A 24,934-nucleotide genomic window follows, 5' to 3' on the forward strand; every position below is an offset into this window, starting at 1 on the left:
CTCTTCTCTTCCAGAAAAAGTACAGGCTGAGATTGATGAAGTGATTGGCCCATGGAAGTTGCCAAGCTTGGCAGACCGAGAGTCCCTGCCATATACCAATGCTGTCATTCATGAGGTGCAGAGAATGGGGAATATAATTCCACTGAACAATCCCAGGGAAGTAGCAGTGGATACCACTTTGGGTGGATACCACCTGCCAAAGGTGAGTTGGGACTGCCTGGCTCAGATCCACAAGTTGATGTGAGTTCACCAAAGGAAACTGAAATGGATTGAGATGGATTAGTGACATGTATTTGTGTTCCAAGTAACCATATAAATAAGGAGGGTGTTAAGTTATACATGATATTATTCCAGTTTTCACCATCTGATAACCTGGGTATTAATACCATAGGAAATAGAAAAGTGAGAATTCCTAGGTCAAATATGCTAGGCTGGATTTCATTTTTCTGTTGTTGTTGTTGTTGTTTGCTCCTGTGCATTGTGAATCTCTGTGGTCACCCAGCAGGCAAGAGTTCTCTGTTAAGACTTTGCCATACTTCGAACTGCAGTCCTTATCTCTGCCTCTTGGGTAGCTAGGATTACAGGTGCCCAGCCTCCAATTTTTTTTATAAAATTAAATATCTCCATGTATCATGGCTTATTTGTTTCCTTATGAAGAACATCTCATTAGGCCCAAAGTTCATTGCCTTCTTAAAATATTTAAATTGGATATTTCCCATTTCAATTTATAATTGGATTATTGCCCATTATAAATGGGAATACACTACCTGTTCTCAATAGATACTAGTTTGTTAATACATACTGTATTAAAGAGATTGGAATTTCTAAAAAAAAAAAAAGACTTTGCCATAGAACTATTTTCTTTGTTTGGTAGAGCATCTCTCAGGACTAGAGAGACCTGCCAGGCTTAATTTAGGAAATTGTACTTAATAATACTGAGGTTATAGCGTCTTAAAAAGTGAAAGGACATTTGAGATCACTTCAGTAATGTCACATTTATGCTGGTGTTTCTAATTAATGTCCCCACAGGTATTTTTCAAGATTTCACTTGTGGCCCAATCATAGAGAACTTTCTTCTCACAAAGAAAGCCACTGAAAGCTGTACAATATTAATTAGTAGAAAGAAATGAAGAAGCAAATACTTATTAAGCATCCTTTTGTGTGACAGATGTTAGCCTCTTTCAAAATGTCTTAACTGACTTTTAGAATGTTTTTTATTCCCATCTTACAGATTGAGAAGTTGAGACTCAGGGAAATTGGTGATAAGTTGGGATACAGAACCAGACCTGTCTGTTTGCTTTAGAGTACTTTCTTTACTTTGACTTTAATTTTTCTGCACTGCTGCCTGTTTTCTTTTCTTTCTTTCTTTTCTTCTTTCATTAGTGGTGTTAAACTTGGCCTGATCTTCACTTCCAGCCCTATATTCCCCATGTACTCCATAGACGGAATTATGATCACAACCACCCAATACTTGTTTTTTATTTATTAGGATATATTCATTGTATAGGGGTATTCATTGTGACAGTTCCAAATAGGCTTATATGTACATTGGTTAGATCACCTCCACCATCTGTTCCCCTTGACCTCCTCCCCACACCACTTAAAGCAATTGCAGGAGGTGTCTTTGTTCTATTTCATATATGTACATGAAGCCAGTCCACCATATGCCCTCACTTTAATCTCCTTCATTCAGTCTCCGCTCTTCCACAAGTACACACACATATACACATTGTACCTATTTTACAGTCCTGTCCTTTGTTATTAGTATTTAACCTGATGCTCCATGGGGCTTCTCAATGTGTCCCATTCTGAGTCTACTTTACTTTGGTCCCTTTAATCCCTTCCTTTGCTCTCCCTTACCTTTTACCTCCCGCCTCCCATTTTTCCATAGCTTTCAATGCATATCCTTCTATCCTCTACCTTCACAGATGTTATGTTTTATGATATTGTTGGTGTTCTAGCATTCTCTTTTCCTTTCCCTCCTTCCCTGAGTTCCATGGAGTAGTGCCATGATTACAAACATATTCTACACATGAGTTTGTATATGCTCATGTTTGGTTTTTTGTGTATATAGTTATATTTTGCATCTGTGTTCTACATATGAGAGAAATCATGCAACCTTTGTCTTTCTGAGTCTGACTTCCTTCACTTAACATGACATTCTCCAATTGTATCCATTTACTTTCCAAATACACCACATGTCATTATTCCTTATGGCTGAATAAAACATATATATATATATATATATATAACATTTTCTTCATCCATCCATCGGTTCTATGTAATCCGGATTGTTTCCATAGCTTGGCTATTGTCAGTAAGTGCTGCAATGAACATTGGTGTGCAGGTGTGCCCATTGTATCATGACTTATGTTCCTTTAGGTATATGCCTAGAAGCAGTATCAGTGGATCATATGGCAGTTCTATCTTTAGTTTTTGAGGAATCTCCATAGAGTTTTCCACAACAATTGTTGTACTAATTTGCAGTCCCACCAACAGTGTGTAATGGTTCCTGTTACACCTCATCACACCAGTATCTGTTATTGTTATTGCCCTTGAATATGGCCATTCTAACTGGGATGAGATGAAATCCTAGTGTAGTTTTTATTTTTATCTCTCTTAGAGCCAGGGAAGTTAAACATTTCTTCATGTATTTACTGGCCATTTGTACCTCTTCCTTTGAGAATTTTCTGTTTAATTCATGTGCTCATTTCTTCATTGGGATATTGATTCTTTGGGGGTTGAGCTTTTTGAGTTCCCTGTAGATTCTGGATATTAGTCTCTTATCGGATGAATAGCTGGCAAAGATTTTCTCCCATTCTGTGGACAGTGTCTTGCTGCTAGTGACTGTTTCTTTTTCTATGCAGAAGCTTTTTCATTTGATGCAGTCCCATTTGTTCATTCTTTCTCTTAGATATTGAGCCTTTTGAGTTCTACATAGGAAGTCATTCTCTATGCCTATCTGTTGCAGTATATTCCCTGCTACTTCCTGTAGTAGTTTTAAAGTTTCAACCTTATTTTAAGGTCTTTGATCTATGTTGAGTTGATTTTGGTGCATGATGAGAGGCAGGGATCTAGTTTCAGTTCTACATGTGGGTATCCAATTTTCCCGGCAACATTTGTTGAAGAGACTGTCTTTTATCCATCATGTTTTGGGCTCCTTGGCTGAAGATCAGTTGGCTATAGCAGTTTATGTCTGGGTCTTCTACTCTAATTCATTGGTCTTCCTGTCTTTTGTGTCAATATCATGCTGTTTTTATTGTTATGGCAGCTCTGTAGTATAGTTTGAAGTCGGGTATTGTGATACCTCCAGCATTGGACTTTTTTGCTGAGAATTGCTTTGACTATTCAAGGTCTTTCTGGTTTCTATGTGTATTTTAGGATTGATTTCTTATTTCTGTGAAGAATGTCATTGGAATTTTGATAGAGATTGTATTGATCATGTAGATTGTTTTTGGTAGTATGACCATTTTCACAATGTTGATTCTACCAATCCACAAGCATGGGAGATCTTTCCATCTTCTGATGACTTCTTCATTTTCTCTCTTCAGTGACTTATAGTTTTCATTGAAAAGGTCTTTGGTTTCCTTCATTAAATTTATCCAAGCTACATTATTATTTTTGAGGCTATTGTAAATGGTACTGTTTCCCTGGTTTCTTTCTCAGTCTATTCATTGTTGGTATACAAGAAGGCTACTGATTGCTGTATGTTAATTTTGTATCCTGCTACTTTGCCAAATGAGTTTATGATTTCTAACAGTTTTTGGTAGAGGTTTTATGGTCTGTTATGTATAGGATCACACCAAATATTCTTAATAACTCTTCAGACAGGACTCCTGTGTGCCAGTATCTTCTCGCCACAATGCATAACTACACTTCTTTCTTTGCTTTCTGGCCAATTCAGTTGGCCTCTGTGGATCTGTTTGTCTAAGCCCTCCAAATGTGTCCTTCTTTGGGACAATCTAAAAAGGCAGGACTAGAAGAGTAAACTCACTGGGCCTTGCTTAGTGGCTCTGCTGCATTCACTATTTCCTTACTCATTAAGCATCCCATGGGTGGAGGTTGAAGTCTGAATTACCAACTGCTGTAAAATCCCAGCAGGAACTTCTAATCATCATCCTCAATTATCCTTCACAAAGGAGAGTGCCCTGGTGGGAGAGGGGTTAGGCTCAGTAGATTAGGGACGAAGCTCAGGATATGAGAAGGCTCCAGCATGGGAATTCAAAAACAGCTGTCCCTCTGCATGAGTAAGTTCCAGGGATCAAGCTTTGACTCTTTTCTGTCTTCTCTAGGGGACCATGGTCCTGACTAATTTGACTGCACTACATAGGGACCCAAAAGAGTGGGCCACCCCAGATACCTTCAACCCGGAGCATTTTCTGGAAAATGGACAGTTTAAGAAGAGAGAATCCTTTCTGCCTTTCTCCATAGGTGAGCAAGTGAACAGTTTGTCTCTCAGCCTCTCCTCTTTTCCCTGTAGACTTCTGCTTTAGTTGGGATATCTCCAGATGACTCTTCCCAATATGACTCCATCTTACTGTTGGTCACAACCCACAACTCCCAAGTACTGCTACAGACCAGCCCTACCTCTAAACCTCTCCCTTGCCTCTCATGAAGATTTCCTCCCTTTGTTCTGTTTTCCTGGATGCTGTGGATAGAGACCCAAACCTTATATCTTTCTCAGAAAAAAAAGCTTAGCATTTTTAATTTTTACAGTTTGTTTAGGTATTTATTTATTTTGGTGGCACTATGGTTTGAACTCAGTTCAATTTATTTTTAAGGACTGCTGAGTAACCCAGAATTAGACCCGATTTTAATAAGATGAGAATGAGAAGGCAGAAAAAAAGAGGGGTAGGCAACCTCTCTACTATTAGAGCATTCAAAAGGCCACTAAATGCCACTAGCTTAACTAAATTAGGTTCTAACCTATAAGCACTACCTGATGGAAATACAAACTTTCCTTTTTTTATTCACTATTTGACTATTTACTACATGCATATGATTTGCAACTTTAAAGGTAGAAGATGGAACACAATGAATTCTCTCTTGTGTTTTTGAGCCAGACAGTTGTTAGGGAGTATAATTAGCTATAGCATTGTAAAACAAATTACAAAATGTCTTTGTGTTTTCATGGCAATGAAATAAACATGTTGTACAGGTTTCCAAATTCCTTAATTCCATAAATATTTACTGAGAATTCACCCATGATCCAGGTGCCAGTGGCTCATGTCTGCAGTCCTAGCTGCTTGGGTTGGAGGATAATGGTTGAAGGCAAATCCAGGCAAATAGTTCACAAGCCCCATCTCCAAAACAAAAATGGACTAGAGGTATGGGAGCACCTGCTTTGAAAACACAAAGCCTTGAGTTCAAACCCCAGTCCCACCTCCAAAAGAAACACACCAGAATTCAGCATGAGACTATAACAGTGAATGAACTTGAAAACAGAATAAAGCTGCCCATTTGGAGCAGATTTCCACATGTAATCTTACAAGGTTCACATTACTATCATTGCTGTAGAGATAAGGAGACAAAAGCCTATGTGACTGTGGAAAGTCAACTCATAAAATTCATGTAGCAGAGCTATGACTCCACATCAACCAGATTTGTCTAAAACTACAGCTTGTGTTCTTCCTAACACCATCTCCTAAAAGTAACTAAATGCTACATAGAAACTACACAGTGGGATACATGATAATGTGCTTATCCTTAACTTAAAATAAACTATGCCTTAGTTTTCCAAGGCAGTGTCATTTGCTGCTCATGAAACTAAGACTTAGAAAAGAAAGAAGGTGAATTTGACCTCGTGGGTGTGATATTTTCCCACAGTGCAGGGCTTCTCTGGCTGTGTCTATGCTGGTATGGTTACATCCTCTTTGTCTTTCCTCCTCTCTTTCTATGTCACTTTTGTTCATATTGCACAAATCTTTGTAATCAGAAAGTTGATTTGAGATGTAGGAACTCATTCCAGTCTTCCTGTTTACAATAGTTTGCTTCTTACATCAGATCATGAAATACTGAAATGCTAGAAATATGTCCCTACATGAATTCCACCAAAATGTTTCACCTAAAAATTCTGTATCTGTGATGGCAGGATGCTTAATAGAAATCCATAACTTTAAAAGGAAGAGATATCATCCAAGCCTAGTGATGCCTAGATGGATACCTTTTCTTCATATTGCAAAAGTCTCTGCCCCATAGGTGTTACATGTCTCCCCCTTTAAAAAGAATTTCTCCATCTGCATTAGCTGTGGAATAACAAGAGTCACACACAGTGACTCACAAATGCTTACCTATTGAGAATGTTATCACACTTGCAATTAAAGATTAATTTGCAAACATGTTATCTCATGCACTGCTGCAAACACCCAGTAGTTAATAAGAGAGGAAAAAGATTGATATCTGTTTCTTAATGTAAGTAAATTCAAAATAAGACAAAATTGTTATATCACATCATATGATCAAAAATTGGTAGAACAGGGCCTAAGAGTCAAGTTTTTATACTTCTAGTCTAGCTCTCTCACTTTACAATTCATTGACCTATGGCTGGGGAAGTGTGCTCAGCAGTAGAGCACACTTATCTGGCGTACACAAGGCCCTGAGTTCAATCCCAGGCACTGCAAAAAAAAAATATGTTTACTTCATTCCATATGTATTGATTAATTCATTGCTGCATTACAAACAAACCAAAATTATACCCTCATAAGCATAGAGGTCAGGTAAGTGGCTTTGCTAACCTTGATTGGACTGTCTTCCATGTTTGAGATCAGCTGCTAAAGCTGACCAAAGATGCAACAATGATATTCTTTCCCATTTTCTCTCATCCTCCAGTAAGCTAGACTGGTTTGCTCACAAGGTGGCAATAAGTTCTTCCCCCTCACCACATTTACCCATACGCCAATCATTTCTGAAACACTCTCACAGGCACACTCAGAATTGTTCTATACTAATTTTCTAGGTGTCTTTCAGTCAGACAAGTTGATAACCAAAAGTAACCATTACACAAGCCAATGCTTTGAAATCACATATACTTATTGCCCACTTATGCCTCACCAGTGAGAGAGAGTTATTTCACATGTTTAACAAATGAGAAGGGTTTACTTGCATGAGAATGAGTGGTTTAGTCCTAGTCATAGAGTGGTTGCTGATGGAGTCATTTTTTTACTATTTTTATTAGCATACATTTATAGAACAGGACATTTTATTGTGATAATTCTATAAATGTATATAGTGTACTTTGAACAAGTTCACCCCTCTTATATTTTCTTAATGCCTCCTTCTTTCTGACCCTTTTCCAGACAGTGGTGGGTTTCATTATGCTATCTATCTATATCTATATCCATATATGTATATAAATATATATGTGTGTATGTGTATATATATATATATATGTGTGTGTGTGTGTGTGTGTGTGTGTGTGTGTGTGTATGTAACACATACTTGGAGCCAGTTCTTCAACCCAGGCTCCTGACTTTGCAGGTCTAATTTTGTCATGACATTTCAATTTTCTGGGAGAACCTTGGAAATTTACACTACAATTGCTTTGATAACATTTTAACAAGTTGATAATTATATTCTCTGTGATTAGGTAATAAGATAAAGATGTGGGGAAGTGCAGGTACAAGAGAATATAATGACATAATGGTGACACATTTACAGTTACTAAGCACTTGCACTTCTGAATGTCTGATCTAATCTTATTTCCTCAACAACTTGTTGTTGGGATGTGTACTTACAATCACAAATTTCCAAGAATATTTAATTTCATGGGGAATATAGCAAAGGATCTTATGGAATAATCTATAAGAATAATGCCTGTTATAGGAGAAGCCACAGGACAATGAGGAAGCACGTCCAAGTGTTAGCAATGATTTTGTCTGGATTGTGCAATTTCAAAGATCTTTTATTGTCTTCTTTATACTTCTTCCTGATTTTTTTCTTTTTTTCAGTGAACTTGTATTTCTAAGGAAGGGAGATTTTAATAATACATACAAGAAAGATTGTGGTAGTGACTGTGTGGAGTGATACAGAGCAAGTGGGGTGAAGTGTATTTTCATTCAGGGAATGGGCAATGGAAGCCTAGACTGTTCTTGATTTGAATAAAAAATTACTTATATGAACTCAGATATTCAGTTGATAGCTTAATAAGTAGTTACATTATAAAGATAGACAAGTACATAGATTAGTGGTAATTAGATTAAGTATATATGGAAATGAATGTAGAATGTCAATGTCACAATCAAACCCCTCTATACAATTATGCTAATAAAAATGTAAATAAAGAAATGAATTTAGGCACATATATAGGTGTCTATGTGCACATTTGTGTGAAGACTCACATTATATATATTCCTATATTCCCCAGCTCTGCCCACTGAAATGACCTAGAACTACAACACCCAGAGAACAATGAGCTTGCATAATGCCCAGATTTTGATTTCTACACACCATTACTCCATAAAAAGAACCAGGACTCCTGGGGAAATGGCAGTCCAGGGTTGGGAAAGAAGGACAAACATAGGATAAGCCTGGACCATATTGTTATGCCTAAAAATCACAATACGCAGTTTGAATGGGCTACTAATGGCCAAATCTGGACTACTTAGGGCATCATAACAAGTAAAAATTACTAGCATATTATAATCATCTAAATAAAAACAGGAATCCAGGAATACATACTGATAAAAATAAGTGAGAGAATAAATAAAGGGGAGGAGAGCAAGCATTAGAATGCTAATCAATGTGGAAGCAATGATGGAGTTTATAAAGTCATCTTTTAGAGCCATAGGCGATAAATAATTTGGATAAGAAATAGCAATGACAACTAGTGGATAAAAGTTTAAGGATGATTGGTTTATTCACATAGCTTCAGAGTAGTTTTCATTACAAAGAGAAAATAAAAATTGTACGGGGGAGGACCTGATAGACACCATCTTTAAGTGGTCACCAATAATGAAACATCAAAATTGTGCCCCACCAAGTAGGATGACATAAGCACAGAGCATCACTTCAGTGGTATTCCTACCAAAACTCCAGAGCCTCACAAGTGAATGTATTCTTGAGGACACATGAGAGAAAATTATGAAATATTCATTTGTAATCTTCAAAAATGCCAAAGCCATGTTTTTAAAGTCCTTTGATTCTGAAGGAGAACAAAGAGCCATGACAGCTAAATGTGATGGATGATATTGAGCCAGACTCTCTTATAGTGAAGGTCATTATTGGAACAACTGTAAAATCCTAAATGGGATGTGAAGGTAAGTTGGTGCTAATGCACCCATGTTAGTTTCCTCCCTTGGGGGTTACATTAGAGAAAATCCTTAGTTGGAAAAATACACATTAAATTTTTCATGAGTAATATAGGCATTTACTTTTAAATAACTCCAGAAGAACAAATTCTCTGTGTTATTTTTTCATGTTTTCTGTACATTTGAAATTATTTCAGAATTAAAGTCAAATTATGGAAAGTGTCATAATAAAGAAGTATAGTATACAGAATACTATTGGAGTAAGTATACTACCAAAAATTTTTATTTAAAGTACACTTAGAAATTCTTTTGCTTTTTGAAAATAAAATAGATCAAGTTAATATGAGATACAAGTGTTATTTTAACAGACTTCATTACTGCATGGTTTATTTGAATGTGTGTATCCCAAACATTACATGAAATAGCTTGCATCATGAAGATAGGCACATTTTCATTAAAAATGCCTGGAAAAGTTACTTAACTTGCCCACCATATGGCTAGTAACTAGGAGTTGCTGAACAGAATCTCTGACTTCTCCCCCAGGTCTCCACACATAACAGGGTGGGATATTATGGCCATGGCAGTGGTAAGTGTGAGCCTATAATGTGAAGCTCAGACTCACATTGGAAGCAAAGGTTCTAGTTGAGAAAGGACCACTGAGGGAGGGAGGGCAGCAGTTTCTATTTCGAAACTTTCAATGACGTCTTCCAAGGTACAGGAAGACAATGTATATCCAAAGTCCTATAGCAAAGGCCTGATTCTGAGTGCCCCCAAAATGACATTCAGTCAATTGCCACAAAAAGTGAACAGAAAATAAAATGATGAATGACAGGGAAGGAATTTAATATGCCATCAGATAATACATGGAAGACAAGGGGGAATCAGGCATTTCGGTGAGTCTTTGGCCATACTGGCATGAGGTACAAGATATATAGGGATTGGTGTTAGAAGTGTGTACAGTCACATGTCTTGGTCACACTGCTATCTGGTGGATCATTATCTCAATTATGGTCACAGTCTTGTTGGTGTGAAAGAAATTGCCTCTGCTTGGAGGTGTGGTGCTGAGGAAATTCCCACTGCTCAATTGGCATTTCCTGGGCAGGTTGTATGAGCCCTGTGATGCTGAAATGGGTCAGTTTGGTTCCATGAGATGATCACTTCTGTTTAGAGGGGCAGTCTCATCTCTGGGTAATCTGCCTGCAAGGCTTTGTGTTGCTGGAAGTTGTAGGGCAATGACTAAAGACGTCTAGGTGCCACTCAAGGGGTTGGCAGGAGGATGTCAAAAAGCTGGCAGTTGGAAATCTATTGAAAATTCTTTAGTTACTCATAACTTGGTGTCTTCATCCTTGAAGAGACAGATTACCAGCTTTATTTGTATACTTTTTACTTTTTAAATGATTGACATGCCTAAATGTAGAGTTGAGTGGGAATCTGGCCCAAAGTTTAAGGCAAAGGAGACAGAAACAAAATAAATGCAGACTTGTCAAACTTAAGACTGATTTTACTTACCCACAGAGCATCTGCAGGCCTTATTGAAAAGTTAGTGCTTTTGGACTAAGCAGCCTCTATCTCCTTGTTATAAATGGACATAGGCAAAGATGACTTACACTTTAGCAACTGTGCTTTGACACTCACTTGTTTATATTTCAGAATTCCTTTTGAAGGGTTGAAAAATAGAATTTTTCTGCTGCTTGGCTGTTGTTTGGGTTTGTTAAATGAGGTTTGAGAGCCTTTAGTCTAGATACCCACTTTATCAATCAGCTCAAGGCATCTACACCTAAAGTCCTACACCCTATATCTTTCCACAGGACTGTCTCACCCAGAAGGCAGTAGACTATTCAATCTTGGACTTCAGCCTTCTGTGCTTTGTAGAACATATGCAATTTCAGAGTTACACAAAGGGCTGGTCATAATGCAAGGAATCTGCTTGGGTTTTGCAGATGGTAATTGAGAATACCAATTCCTGAAGGCACCAATGCCAGCTGTGAAGATAACAGATCATCTGTTTTTGTCTTCCAGGAAAGCGAGCTTGCCTGGGAGAACAATTAGCCTGCTCTGAGCTGTTTATTTTCTTTTCTTCCCTTGTGCAAAAATTCACCTTCAAACCCCCAAAGAATGAGAAGCTGAGCCCAATGTTTAGAACAGGCCTCACCCTTTCCCCAGTCAGCCACCGCATCTGTGCTGTACCTAGGGCATGAGATTGCTGGTGAAGGAAATCAAAAGGGGAGCAAAAATGCATTACAAGTGCTCTGAAGCCATGTGTACCTAATCAGATGTGAGGAGAGAGAACGAAGATGACTCTGAGAAACAATGAGGATTGTCACTGCACAAATCATGTATGTGCTCAGTGATTTATATTTTCATCTGAGAGGTAAAAAGAGAATAATGATTCCTTGCGTAGAGAAAGCTCTTATAAGAATCAAGGAATATAATGGATTTAAAGTTATTTGTAAACCATAGGTACATCATACAAATTAAGTTACATTGTGCCTCCTTCCTGTCTCCTTTCTTTTTTCTAAATTTTTTATTAGGATGTATTTGTTGTGTGTAGGAGATTCATTGTGACAATTCCAAACAGGCTTATATTGTACATTGGTTAAATGGCCCCCACCATCTCTCCCTCTCACCCCCTCCAGCCCCACTTAAAGCAATTGCAAGATGTTTCATTGTTCTCTTTCATGTAAGTATATGAAGTCCATCAATCATATACCCTCACCTTAATCTCCTTTGCTCACTCTCCCACCAGTACCTCCCCCACACTGTACCTATTTCACAGTCTTGTCTCTTGTTATTAATTTCTAAATCAATGCTCAAAGGGGTTTCTCCATGTATCCCTGCTTAAGCATACTTTACTTTGGTCTATTAAGTCCCTTCCATTACTCTCCCTTACCATCCCTTTCAGCCCCATTTTTCAACAACTTTCAATACAGATGTAAAGAAATTTGATACTGTTGGTTCTCTGTCATTCTCTTTATTTTCCCTCCTTCCTCAAGTTCCATAGAGTAAGTACACTAATGGATTTAAAGTTGTTTGTAAACCACAAGTGCATAATAAAATTTAAGTTACATTGTGCCTCCTTTCACAGACATGTACTTGCTCCTGGTCTCCTGAGAAGGCCATGTCAAAGTAGTGCAAAACAGTCATGAGAGGTAACATTGGGACATTGCTGGAGTCCACAGAGTTTTGCCATAATACCTCTCCCATTTGCTAGCACTGTGGGCACTTTATCTTTTTTCTTACTAGATGCTTCCCTGGAAAGTTAACAGGTCTGGGAAGATTCCTATTCACATGCAGGTGTTGAAACAGTTTCTATGATTTACATAAGAAACCATCTTGGCATTAGATCTAGGACCACACAGGGTGTGACCACATTTAAGCAAACCTGGGGAGAATTTTTGAGGTGCAATTGGGAAGATTATCTTTCTTTAGATCACCTTCTACCTTAAGTTCTCAGTCAGGCACTTATTCCCAATGACATTTCACATTGGATACCAAGGAATCAGAAATGACAGCTTCTGACTCACTGAGGGGAGATACTGGCTATGTGGCAGAAAGACAGGGAGGGGAAAGGGAGATAATAAGAGATAATGAGTGCAACAGTAAAACAAATAAACAAAAAAAATGGACTTGAGGAATGTTACCTGGGGTGAGACCAGAGAAGGGTCACCTCACCCCAGAGGTTAAAATGGCCAGTGAAATAGTATGTGACTATGAATGGACAAGCTGTACCCCATTTCGGTAACCTGCTCTAAATGGTATATAAGGAGAGCCCCCTTTGTTCTCAGGGCTCAGCCTTCAGATGAAAATCTGCTGAGTCACTGCCAGCCTGCTTAATAAACTAGGTTCCTGGAAGCTTTGGTGTCTGGTCTCTCTGTCTGAGCCATCCTACATTTCTGGGGGATCATCCAGGATTCAGAGGGTGGTGTTTTCACCTCCTTGTCACTGGCTGAGCATCCCTGGCCACCAGGAGGGCCACCCCTGCCAGATGCCACTGGATGTGTTGATCTGAGGGGAGGGATCCTCTCTCCTGGCAAACCAAGGAGACGAGTTTCAGTGGCAAAAAGGAACCCCAAATGGCTTGGGAACCAAATTGGGAATCCTCATCAGACTGGTAAGAACAGGCAGGTTCAAATTTAGGCCTGCCTTAGGAGGCAGAAAGGGAGTCTGATCAACTCCCAGCATAGACACCCACATAACCTCCTTTTGGGGTGAAACCATGTCTCTCAGATTCAGGGAGTGGGGTGGAAATGCTATAGTGTATGAGAGTATGTGAAAGTGCAAGCCTGAGACACAGCCCAGCTACAAAATGAGTGCAGAGCCCCAATCCACAGGTCCGTGGGGAACTCATATAGTCTTGGGTGAGCCCTAACAGAGCCTCTGGTATGGGGTTTATATGGACTCACTGCAGCTAAGAGAAACCTAAATCCCCAAAAGGAGAGCAGCCAGAGAAGGATGAAGCAAGTGGTGTTATTTGTTTTCCCTTGTGTGCTGGAGAGGAGAACCCCTTTACCTCCTCTCCACAATGCTCATCTTTTCCATTTCTGTCTCTGTCTTGAAGTCTAGCAATGGGAGGGATGGGAGGAGGTCAGAGTAAGAACACACCCCCCAGGGTACATGCTTAAGAACTTAAAAAAGGAATTTAATGGCAATTACAGAGTCAAGCTGACTCCTGGCCAGATTAGGACCTTCTGTGAAATAGACTGGCCTCCTTTTGGTGTAGGATGGCCCTTGGAGGGGTTCCTAGATAAGGTCATAATCAGTAGAGTGTTTGAAGTGGTTGTAGGGGATCCTGGACACCCAGATCAATTTTTTTATATTGATTGCTGGCAGGGTGCAGTCCTCAGTCAGCCCACGTAGCTAAAGTCCCACCTAGAGGAAGTGTGTAGGGTCATCATTGCCAGGGTGGCAGCAGCTTCCACGTGTGAGAAAAAATTTAAAAAGCCAGAGAAACCCACATTAGCAAGAAACCCTGAGGAGACCCTCCCCTCTATGTGCCACTGTATCCCCTCCTTCACAGAAAAGCTGCAGCCCTGGTTGATCTAATCCAGTCCATCATCCATACTCATAAGTTCATCTAACCAGACTGCCAACAGCTTCTTCTGACTCTATTTAATACTAAGGAGTGACCCCATATAACCTTGGCAGTTCTACCTTCCTGATTGCCTTGTGGTCTTGATGGGCAGAGACTTGCTGTGCAAACTAAGGGCACAGATAACTTTTGACTCTTGATGGCACAGCAGCCTTAAACCTGAGAGGGCCTGAAACCAAGATTCTAAGTCTCATTGTTGTGAAGGAGGAGGAATGGTGACACTATGCCTCTAAGAAAGAGATTCCTGAGATGCCTGAGCTTCAATTTAAGATTCCAGGAGTATAGGCTGAGGACAACCCCAAACACACCCAGACTGGCTCAGAACATACCTCTGGTGGTGGAAGAATTAAAGCTGGGAGCCATTCCTGTCAGCCAGAGGCAATACTGCATTCCTTGCAAGGCCCAAATTGGGATCCAAAAGCACCTTCACAAACTTCTGAAGTATAGGATCCTCTGGCCTTGTCAGTCTCCCTGGAACACCTCCCTACTGCCTGTCCAAACACCAGGGACTGAAGACTTTAGGCCAGTTGAGGACCTCTATGCAGTCAACTCAGCAACTGTTACTTTACACCTTGTGGTCCCAAACCCATACATACTCTCAGGCCTTATCCGAGCTGTGACGAAGTTCTTTACCCACCTGGACTTTAAGGACACATTTTTCTACATCCATTTGGCCCTACAGAGCCAACCCATCTTCACGTTTCAATGGGAAATTCCTAGTACTAGGGAGAAGGGACAATTGACTTGGACTTGGTTGCCACAAGGCTTCAAAAACTCTCCCACTATCTTTGGGACAGCCTTGGCATCCAACCTAAAGGCTTTCTTGATTTGACCAGCATGGCTGTACACTTCTCCAGTATGTAGATGACCTTCTGTTGGCTGGACCAACTCAGGAGCATTGTGTGAAAGGAACTTGCCTCCTTCTCTCCCTTTTGTGGAAGACAGGATATAAGTTTCCCAAAAGAAAGCTCAGATTTTCCAGGATACTGTCAAATACCTTGGGTTTCACCTGTCACAAGGACAATGTAAACTGTACCCTGAGAGGAAACAGGCTGTCTGTTCCATTCCAGCCCCAAGACCCATCAACAGATTAAAGAATTTCTAGGGGCTGCCAGATCTGGATCCCCAATTACTCTCTCTTGGCAAAACCCCTTTATGAAGCCACAAAGGGGGGAGAACAGGAACCCATGGAAAGAGGAAAAGAGCAAGAAAAGGCCTTTAAAGAAATTAAGAGGGCACTCACAAACACCCCTGCTCTGGGCTTACCAGATATGATGAAGCCCTTATTCCTATATGTACATGAGAGACTGGGGACAGCTACAGGAGTCTTGACCCAGCTGCTAGGTTCCTGGCATCACCTGGTGATCTATTTATCAAAACAAGTTGATGCAGTTTCCTGAAGCTGGTGGCTCTGCCTGCATGCCCTGGTGGCCACTGCTGTCTTGGTGGCTGAAGCAGACAAACTTACTTTGGGACAAGAACTCAGTCCAAGTTTCCCACTCTGTTTTGATTCTTATGGAATATAAAGGAAATTATTGGTTGACAAACTCCCAAATTGTCAGATATTAAACATGTTATGTGAAAACCTGCATATCTAACTAGAGGTTGTTAAGACTCTAAACCCAGCCACGCTATTGCTGGTTTATTCTGGCTCCCCAGAGCATGACTGTTTAGAGGTGATGGATGAGGTGTTATCCAGGTAGCCAGACTTGACTGATCAGTCTATCAGTCATCCAGACTTGAGTATTTCACAGATGGCAGCAGTTTTGTCTGGGACAACATACATTTGCCAAATATGCAGTAGTGTCTCTGGATGCTGTCATTGGAGCACATTCACTGCCAGTCGGGACCTCTGCACAAAAGGCTGAGCACATTGCTCACATGTGGGTGCACCAACTTGCTGCAGGAGTGTGGGTAAACATCTGTATGGACTCCAAATATGCCTTTACTACCATTCATGTCCATGGAGTCCTATGAAAAGAAAGGGCACTCACTAACTCAGGAGGAAAACATGTTAAGTATGGACAAAAAATTCTGGAATTCTTAGAAGCTGTATGGGCCCCTAAGTAGGTAGCAGTCATGCACTGCCAAGGACACAAGAAGGTGGGGGACAACAGCCATTCAGGAAAACCAAAGAGCTAATAGGAAAGCCAAGCAATCAGCCCTCATAGGAGGACAAACCTCAAACTCACTGTCAGCTGCCTTGTTCCTGTACCCCTTTTCTGAATGGGACCCATGGTATACTTCACAAGAATAGCCTTGGTTTGATAATGAAGGAGGAAGTTTCCTGCTAGGTGGGTGGTCGAAATTTGCTAATGGCCATATTACAATTCCAGAGTCTCTAGCTGCCACATTTGTCAAGCAGTTCCGTGAAGGAACTCACTCAGGATGGATAACTCTCAAGATCACCTTGGCCCAGCATTTTTACATCCCCAAGCTCTCCAGCATAAGTAAGACAGTATGTGAAAGTGCAGTCTGTGTGCCAAAAACAATCCCCAACAAGAGCCACGAGCACCACCCCAGATGCAAAGTGTTGGAGGAACTCCTTTTGAAAACCTGATTGTGGGCTTTACTGAGATGCCATGGGCCAAAGGATGTAAATATTTGCTGGCATTTGTCTTCACCTTCTCAGGATGGGTGGAAGCCTTCCCTACTCAGACTGAGAAAGCCCAGGAAGTAGCCAGGTGCCTATTAAAGGAAATCACCCCTCAGTTCAGAATACCTATGTCTATTGGATTGACAATGGGCTGGCCTTCATGGCTGAAGTGATATAATTGGTGGCTAAGGGCTTAAGAATAACTTGGAAGCTGCACACAACCTACTGCCCCTAGAGTTCAGGGAAAGTAGAACATATCAACAGGACTCTAATATTTCAATTGGAAAAACTATGCCAGAAGACCCACCTACAATGGGATCAATTACTGCCCATAGCCTTGCTAAGGATTAGGTCAAGCCCCACCAAGTGGATGGGTCTTTCCCCTTTTAAAATTCTTTTTGGGCACCAATCTCTTTAGTCAGGGGCCTGCAAGGGGACCTTAAGGAACTAGTCAACATCACCCTGAGATAGCAGATGGAGGCCCTCAGCTTGACTCTCTCAAAAATCAATGACTGGATAAGGGAGAGACTCCCCATTAGCCTGACAACCCCCACACACACTTATAAGCCAGGGAATGCTCTTTGGGTAAAGGAATGGAATGTTCAACCACTAAAGCCCCACTGGAGAGGCCCTTTTGTTGTTGTTTCATCCAACAACAAAAGTTAAGGTAGCAGAGATCATTCCCTGGATCCACCACAGCCGAGGGAAGCCAGCTTCCCTTGAGTGGGAGTGCATCCCTGACCCAGCCTCTCCATGCAAGATCACCCTCCGGAAGGCCCACACCCTTCCCCAGCAGGATCCTGCTTCCCAGGAGACAACAGGAGACCATGAATGACAAGACATCAGCTCTGCTGTAGTCACTCTGGAAGCTGACTAGTCTACACATGGCAGAAGCTTGAAGAGTCGCCCATCTCACCTTTGAGGATGAGTGCCTTCTGTGTTTTCTTCTTGCTAATCTTGGTCAACTCTCTAGCTGGGGACCCCCAGGCCTTGGACTGTGACCCATGTATAGACACTACCTGAGCAGGAAGTGTTGTTACCAAAACTCTGGTTTTCCACACTTATTATTTATGTGCAGACACAATTGTTGGTTCATGCGCCCACAACCATACCACATACTCAATATGCTCTCATGATGGTCAGTATATCCATTTTAATACCATCTATTGTGCTCAGGAGCAATGGCTAGAGGTCTAAAGTTTCACCAACAGTGGAGAGCTTATTAGCCAGACACAGGTTTATAACCCCAAAAAGCCAATATCTATATACTTTGATGTGTGCACTGTAATAGCTAAAAACAAAATCTTTCAACCTCAGGGTATTGGAAGCATCTATGGAGGCCCAGCCTGGGAGAAAGCTTGTATGTCAAATGATAAGCATATGTGCTGGGGAAACAACTCTTGGCCATGTAATGCTGGAGCCTCTACCCATACTGGAGTTGTGTTTCATGGGCTACCTGGCAAAAGGCAGAACTCTCCACCCACCTTCACAAATGAATATCAAGTTCTAACTGCTTTCTTGGTACCTGTAACCCCATAAGTTTTACTATACTTAAGCCCTCAGGTTGGGAACAGGGACATAAGGTTGGTATACTGATAAATGGAAAGGGGCTTGATCCCCAGACTCTACTGTACCTCAAATTAGTAACTCCTCATGCTAGGTCTTTCACTCCTTCTACAAGGAGATGCAAAGTGAGTTTCCTATCTCAGTTAAAAACAAAAACCTGTCCTCTAATTAGCTGAGTCCATAACCCAAACTCTAAATGTAACTTCATGTTATGTTTGTTTTATATGGGAGACCATTGGCCATGGGAGGCAATAGAACTAAACCCACAAGAGCTCTTTAATGAATCCACTATCCCTAGCCACGGGGAGAGCATTTGTCTCCTACACACTTCTATTATTGGTAATTACTGTATCTTCTGTCCAAAAGGCCAATTCTCCACCCCAGTAGGGGACTTGATCTGCTTGGAACAAAAGTTTTACAAAGATACTGCTCAGGAGACTCAGTGGTGGGAGGCTCCCAATCACATGGAGCCCCAACGCCACCTACTGGCTAACTTCCCTAAACTTGCAATAGCCTGGAATAATCTGACTGCAGGCAAAGAGTAGTGGATGCCTAAGGTGCTATATTGGATCTATGGGGAAAAAGCTTACACAACGCTTCCCAATGACTGGTTTGGATCCTGTGTGCTGGGCACCATCTGGCCTTCTTTCTTCTTGCTCCCCCTCAGACAAGGTGAAAAATTAGAAACCTACATATACGAGGAAAGGATAAACAGGAAAAAGCGAGATGGCCTACAAATAGGGAACTGGAAGGACAATGAATGGCTTCCAGAACAGATCATTCAATATTATGGTCCTGCTACATGGGCAGAAGATGGCTCCTGGGGCTATCACAGCCCAGTCTGGATGCTCAACCACATCGTTAGGCTTCAGTCAGTGGTTGAAATTATAACTAATGAAGTAGTTAAAGCCCTTAACATATTAGCCAAACAACAAACTAAAATATGCAACAGCATCTACCAAAACTGTTTGGCTTTGGACTATTTGCTAGCCTCAGCAGGCAGAGTATGTGGAAAGTTCAATCTGAGTAACTACTGTTTACAGATTGATGATGAGGAAAAGGTAATCGACTAAATTACCTACAAGATGAGAATATTGCCCTTGTCCTTGTACAGACCTGGAAGGGATGGAGTCTTGACCTGTTCGGGGGCTGGTTCTCAACTGTAGATGGGTTCAAGACATTAATAGGGGCAATGTTCCTTGTCTTAGGAGCCTGCCTGATATTACCCTCTGGTACTGCAGTCCTTATGGAAGCCACTATAGGAGGAAAGCTGCTCATGTAATGACATTGTGGAAATATAAACCCCTAGATTAAGATGATGCTCTTTGACCCAAAAGCAGATCCCAGCATCAAAGGGGGAAACATGGCAGGAAGGCAGGGAAGGGAAAGGGAGATAATGAGAGACAAGTGCAACAGTGAAACAAACAAACAAAAAACAGATTTGAGGAATGTCATCTGGGATGAGACCAGAGAAGGGTCACCTCGCCCCAGAGGTTAAAATGGCCAATGAAATAGTATGTGACTATGAATGGACAAGCTGTACCCCAGTTCTATAACACATTCTAAATGGTATATAAGGAGAACCCCTTTTATTCTTGAGGCTCAGCCTTTGGATGTGAATCAGCTGATTCTCTGCCAGCCTGCTTAATAAACTGGCTTCCTGAAAGTTTTGGTACCCTGCCTCACTGTCTGAGCCACCTTACAACAGCTATAATATGGAAAGCATGGTAACACTGGCTGGCTGTCCATGTGGTCTTGACCCCAACCCAAAACAAACAAACATAGCAACCTGTTAAACTGGTATAAGCCATACTGAAAGATTTTTTTCCTGACTTGGCTAGATATAAGGAACTTAAATAGCACAGAACAAGATGGGCAAATAGGCTGTGGTGCTTTTCTTTCCTGATACTTGGGATTCAGAGAAAAGCAGAAGCAATCAACAGCCTGAGAAAAGTGTAGGACAGGGAGTGTTTGGCTAGAGTCACCCTAATAGCTATGAGAGTCAAGGACAAGTATCTGAAGGAAATGGTTGAGTTTTTGATACAGGGAGAAGGCTTTGGTCCCTCTGACTTGTAAAGGAAAAATGCAAGTAAGAGACCAGCTGTGCTTACTCCCTTCACCTGGTGAGGGGGATCCATGCCACTCTTACACCTCATATGAGATATGTGGGAAAAAAGCAAGACACTCCTCTCAGCATACACCAGAACTGTACAGAAATTGACTCCACAAACATAAATTTATTCAGGAGCAATTGGAAAAGTTTACTACAGAACTGAGATAGATTACAAATACAGCCTGGACAACTGGGAATTTGTATCAGAAACAGTGTAGGGGAATCAGCAGATAGAAAATTACTGAAAGGATACATCAGTTCTGATTAAACGAACTTGATGTGATACTTGCTGAAGGCAGGCCAGGCTAATCAGATACCAAGTGTAGGGGATGATGAATATAATCAAATGTCAAGGGCAGATCTTTAAAACTCTGAAAGTCAGGTTCCAGATATGTTTGTAATGCCAGATGCTCCTTTGTTTTATTTTTACTAAGTTTGTACACATGGCAGCATTCTACAATATGGCTACTCAGTCAACATTTTCTTATTTGTTAAAATTACATTGCTTTCTCCAATACCCACATATGCTGGTGGTGTCTTTCTAAATGTGGAAAAACCAAGCCTTAGCCATTATTTCTTCTGCTTGGAAAGAGTGGATGTTGTTCGACTACAAAATCAATCCTCAAATTAACAGTATTTTCAAGTCAATTCAACTAGTATTTATTGGCCATATACTATGGGACAGATATACATTGTCTAACAAGAGGAACTACAGGGCCATTTCAGTGTCCACATTCCAGGGCTGATGGAGTGGAGGATGGAGATTATCATGAAGTAAACGAATGAGTATTAGTGGTCCCCACTGGAGAATGAATACAAAAGAAAAAATGTGTCAAACATATACAGCTCTTTACCGTCTTTCCCCACTTCTATCACTGCATAGCAATCTCCTGTGGGAAGGACTATATGTTAGCAGAGTTCCACAGGGTGACTCTCTCCACCTCACCTCTTGAAAACCAGTGCAGTACATTGTGTCCTGGACTTGCTCCCTATTTTCTCTCTCTCCTCCTTTTTTTCCTTATCACTCTTCTTCTGTTACAGAATTTCCTTTTCAGGTTTAGTTTTCTGAGGAAAAATTTCATAAGATATAGAGCTCTTGATTAACACTTTTTTTTTCTTTTAGCACTAGGAAGGTTTCCATTGTTTGCTGGCTTCCATTGCTTTTGATGAAAGATTCACAGTCATTCATATATTTGTTCTTATTCATTAATATTGCTATACATTTTCATATATTTGTTCTTTTTCATTCAGAGTCTTTCTCCAGTGGTTGTTTTTCAGATTTTTTTCTTTATCATCACTTCCCCATAATTTGGTTATAATGTTATTTTGCAGTTTTCCTTGTCTTTTCTTAAACTGGAGATTGTTGAGCTTATCGCTTTAAGAAAATTGGCATGAATTTTGTGCATTATTTCTTCAAATATTTTTAACACCTATCCCCTACTCTCCTGCTTCTAGAATTTCAGTTGCATGTATATTAGATTCATTCATGTTGACTTACTGGTCACTGTGGTTCCATTAACCTTTTTCATCCTTCTTTGTTATGGTTCAGATTGCATACTTTCTATTACTGTTCACTTTTTTTGTTTTTCAGTATTTAATTTCCCATTAAGCCATTAATTATTTTTATATCAGATATTTTTATACTGTAGAATGAGATGGTGATAGAGTTTGCATTTCTTTAGATTATTTTGGTGGCTTTCTCTTAAATTCTTGACTATATTTATACTATCCATTTAAAATTCCTTATGTGTATTACAAGCTAGAAAATACTTAATTGCACACAGTACAGGGACAGTAACAACACAAAAGACAATGATGGGAAGACAGAAAAAACAGGGAAACCAGTTTCCCCACAGCAAAAAATTAGTACAGGAACCAGAGGGAAATGAAGAAAACAGATAATCAGATCTAGACTCCAACAAAATGAACATAAACTATGCCAAAGGACCCAATGAAGCCCACAAGAATAATTTAAAAGAAGACATACTACAGGTACTCAATGAGAATTTTATAGAGATGATACTGGATAGGGTCAACCAAAATGTACAGGAGACACTCAAGAAATTCCAAGACAACAAAAATAGAGAATTTGAAAAAGCAAAAGAAGAAATAAAGGAAACCATAGAAGCACTGTATAAACACCAAAGTGAAACAGAGAACATGATGAATAAACAGATAAATGACCTCAGGACAAAAATAGACAACATTAAAGAGGAAACCACCCAGGATATGGAAAACCTCAGAAAAAAGAATGAAACAGAACTGCAAAACAAAACGGAAGGCCAATCCAAGAGATTAGAACAAACAGAAGACAGAATCTCAGAACTTGAAGATGAAATGGTAATTAAAGGAAAAACTGAAGAACTATTAATTAAACAACTCAAGACCTGTGAAAAGAAAATGCAAGAACTCACCGACTCCATCAAAAGACCAAACTTGAGAATCATGGGCATCGAAGAAGGAGAAGAGGTACAAGCAAAGGGAATGTGTAATATATTCAATAAAATTATAATGGAAAATTTCCCAAATCTATAGAAAGATATTCCCATACAGATTCAAGAGGCCTCCAGACATCAAACAGACCAAATCAAAATAGAACTACCCCACAACATATCATCATTAAAACAACAAGTTCAGAAACTAGGGAAAAAATATTGAAGGCTGTAAGAGAGAAAAAACAAGTAACATACAAAGGTAAACCCATCAAAATCACAGCAGACTTCTCAACAGAAACATTAAAAGCAAAAAGAGTGTGGGGTAAGATCGTCTGGGCACTGAATGAAAATAACTTCAACCCCAGGATACTCTACCCAGCAAAACTATCATTCAAAATAGATGGAGCAATAAAAGTCTTCCATGATAAGCAGAAACTAAAACAATATGTGACCACAAAGCCACCACTACAAAAGATTCTGCAAGGGATTCTGCACACAGAAAGTGAAACCCAACTTAACCATGAAAAGACAGGCAGCACCAAACCACAGGAAAAGAAAAAGCAAGACAGTAGAGAGTAACCTCAACTGAGGTACACACAATCAAACCTTCAAACAAATAAGACAACTAAATGACAGGAATCACTACATACCTATCAGTACTAACACTTAATGTTAATGGACTTAATTCACCCATCAAAAGGCACCACTTGATGAAATGAATTAAAAGGGAAGATCCAACAATTTGTTGCTTATAGGAGACCCATCTCACCGACAGAAATAAGCATAGGCTTAGGAAGAAAGGCTGGAAGAAGATTTACCAAGCCAATGGCCCCCAAAAACAGGCAGGAGTAGCAATACTTATCTCTGACAAAGTAGACTTCAAACCTACATTGATCAAACAAGATAAAGAAGGACATTCCATACTAATAAAAGGGGAAATAGACCAAAAGGAAATAACAATCATCAACCTGTATGCACCCAATGTCAACGCACTGAATTTCATCAAACATACCATGAAAGACCTAAAAGCATATATTAATGCCAACACAGTGGTTGTGGGAGACTTTAACACCCCATTGTCATCAATAGATAGGTCATCCAGACAAAAAATCAATAAAGAAATCCAAGATCTAAAATATACAATAGATCAAATGGACCTAGTAGATGTCTACAGAACATTTCATCCAACCTCTACACAATATACATTCCTCTCAGCAGTACATAGAACCTTCTCCAAAATAGATCATATCCTAGGGCACAAAGCAAGTCTCAGTAAATATAAGAAAATAGAAATTATACCGTGCATTCTATCTGATCACAACGCAGTAAAAGTAGAACTCAACAACAAAAGTAAAGACAAACATGCAAACAGCTGGAAACTAAATAACTCATTACTTAATGAAGAATGGATCATCGATGAAATAAAAGAGGAAATTAAAAAGTTCCTGGAAGTCAATGAAAATGAAAACACAACCTACCGGAACCTATGGGACACAGCTAAGGCAGTCCTGAGAGGAAAGTTTATAGCCACGAGTGCATATATTAAAAAGACTGAAAGATCCCAAATCAATGACCTAATGATACATCTCAAACTCCTAGAAAAACAAGAATAAGCAAATCCCAAAACAAATAGAAGGAGAGAAATAATAAAAATAAGAGCTAAAATCAATGAACTAGAAACCCAAAAAACCATACAAAGAATTAATGAAACAAAAAGTTGGCTCTTTGATAAAATAAACAAGATCGATAGACCCCTGGCAAACCTGACTAAAATGAGGAGAGAAAAAACCCAAATTAGTAGAATCAGGAATGCAAAAGGGGAGATAACAACAAACACCATGGAAGTCCAGGAAATCATCAGAGACTACTTTGAGAACCTGTATTCAAATA

At 40.0% G+C, this 24,934-nt stretch overlaps 1 protein-coding gene across 1 annotated transcript in view; it reads left to right on the top strand.

The window, feature by feature from the left end:
- Positions 1-13,090, top strand: part of LOC109695365 (cytochrome P450 2J2-like) — a 51,805-nt gene extending 38,715 nt beyond the window's left edge. Inside the window, 3 exon segments of the mRNA XM_074079965.1 lie at positions 15-202; positions 4,293-4,431; positions 11,265-13,090. Coding sequence (XP_073936066.1) covers positions 15-202; positions 4,293-4,431; positions 11,265-11,443 — 506 coding nt within the window. The 3' untranslated portion in view covers positions 11,444-13,090.
- The last annotated feature ends 11,844 nt before the right edge of the window (positions 13,091-24,934 follow it).

This window comes from Castor canadensis, chromosome 7, assembly GCF_047511655.1.
Source record: "Castor canadensis chromosome 7, mCasCan1.hap1v2, whole genome shotgun sequence".
Lineage (NCBI taxonomy): Eukaryota > Metazoa > Chordata > Mammalia > Rodentia > Castoridae > Castor > Castor canadensis.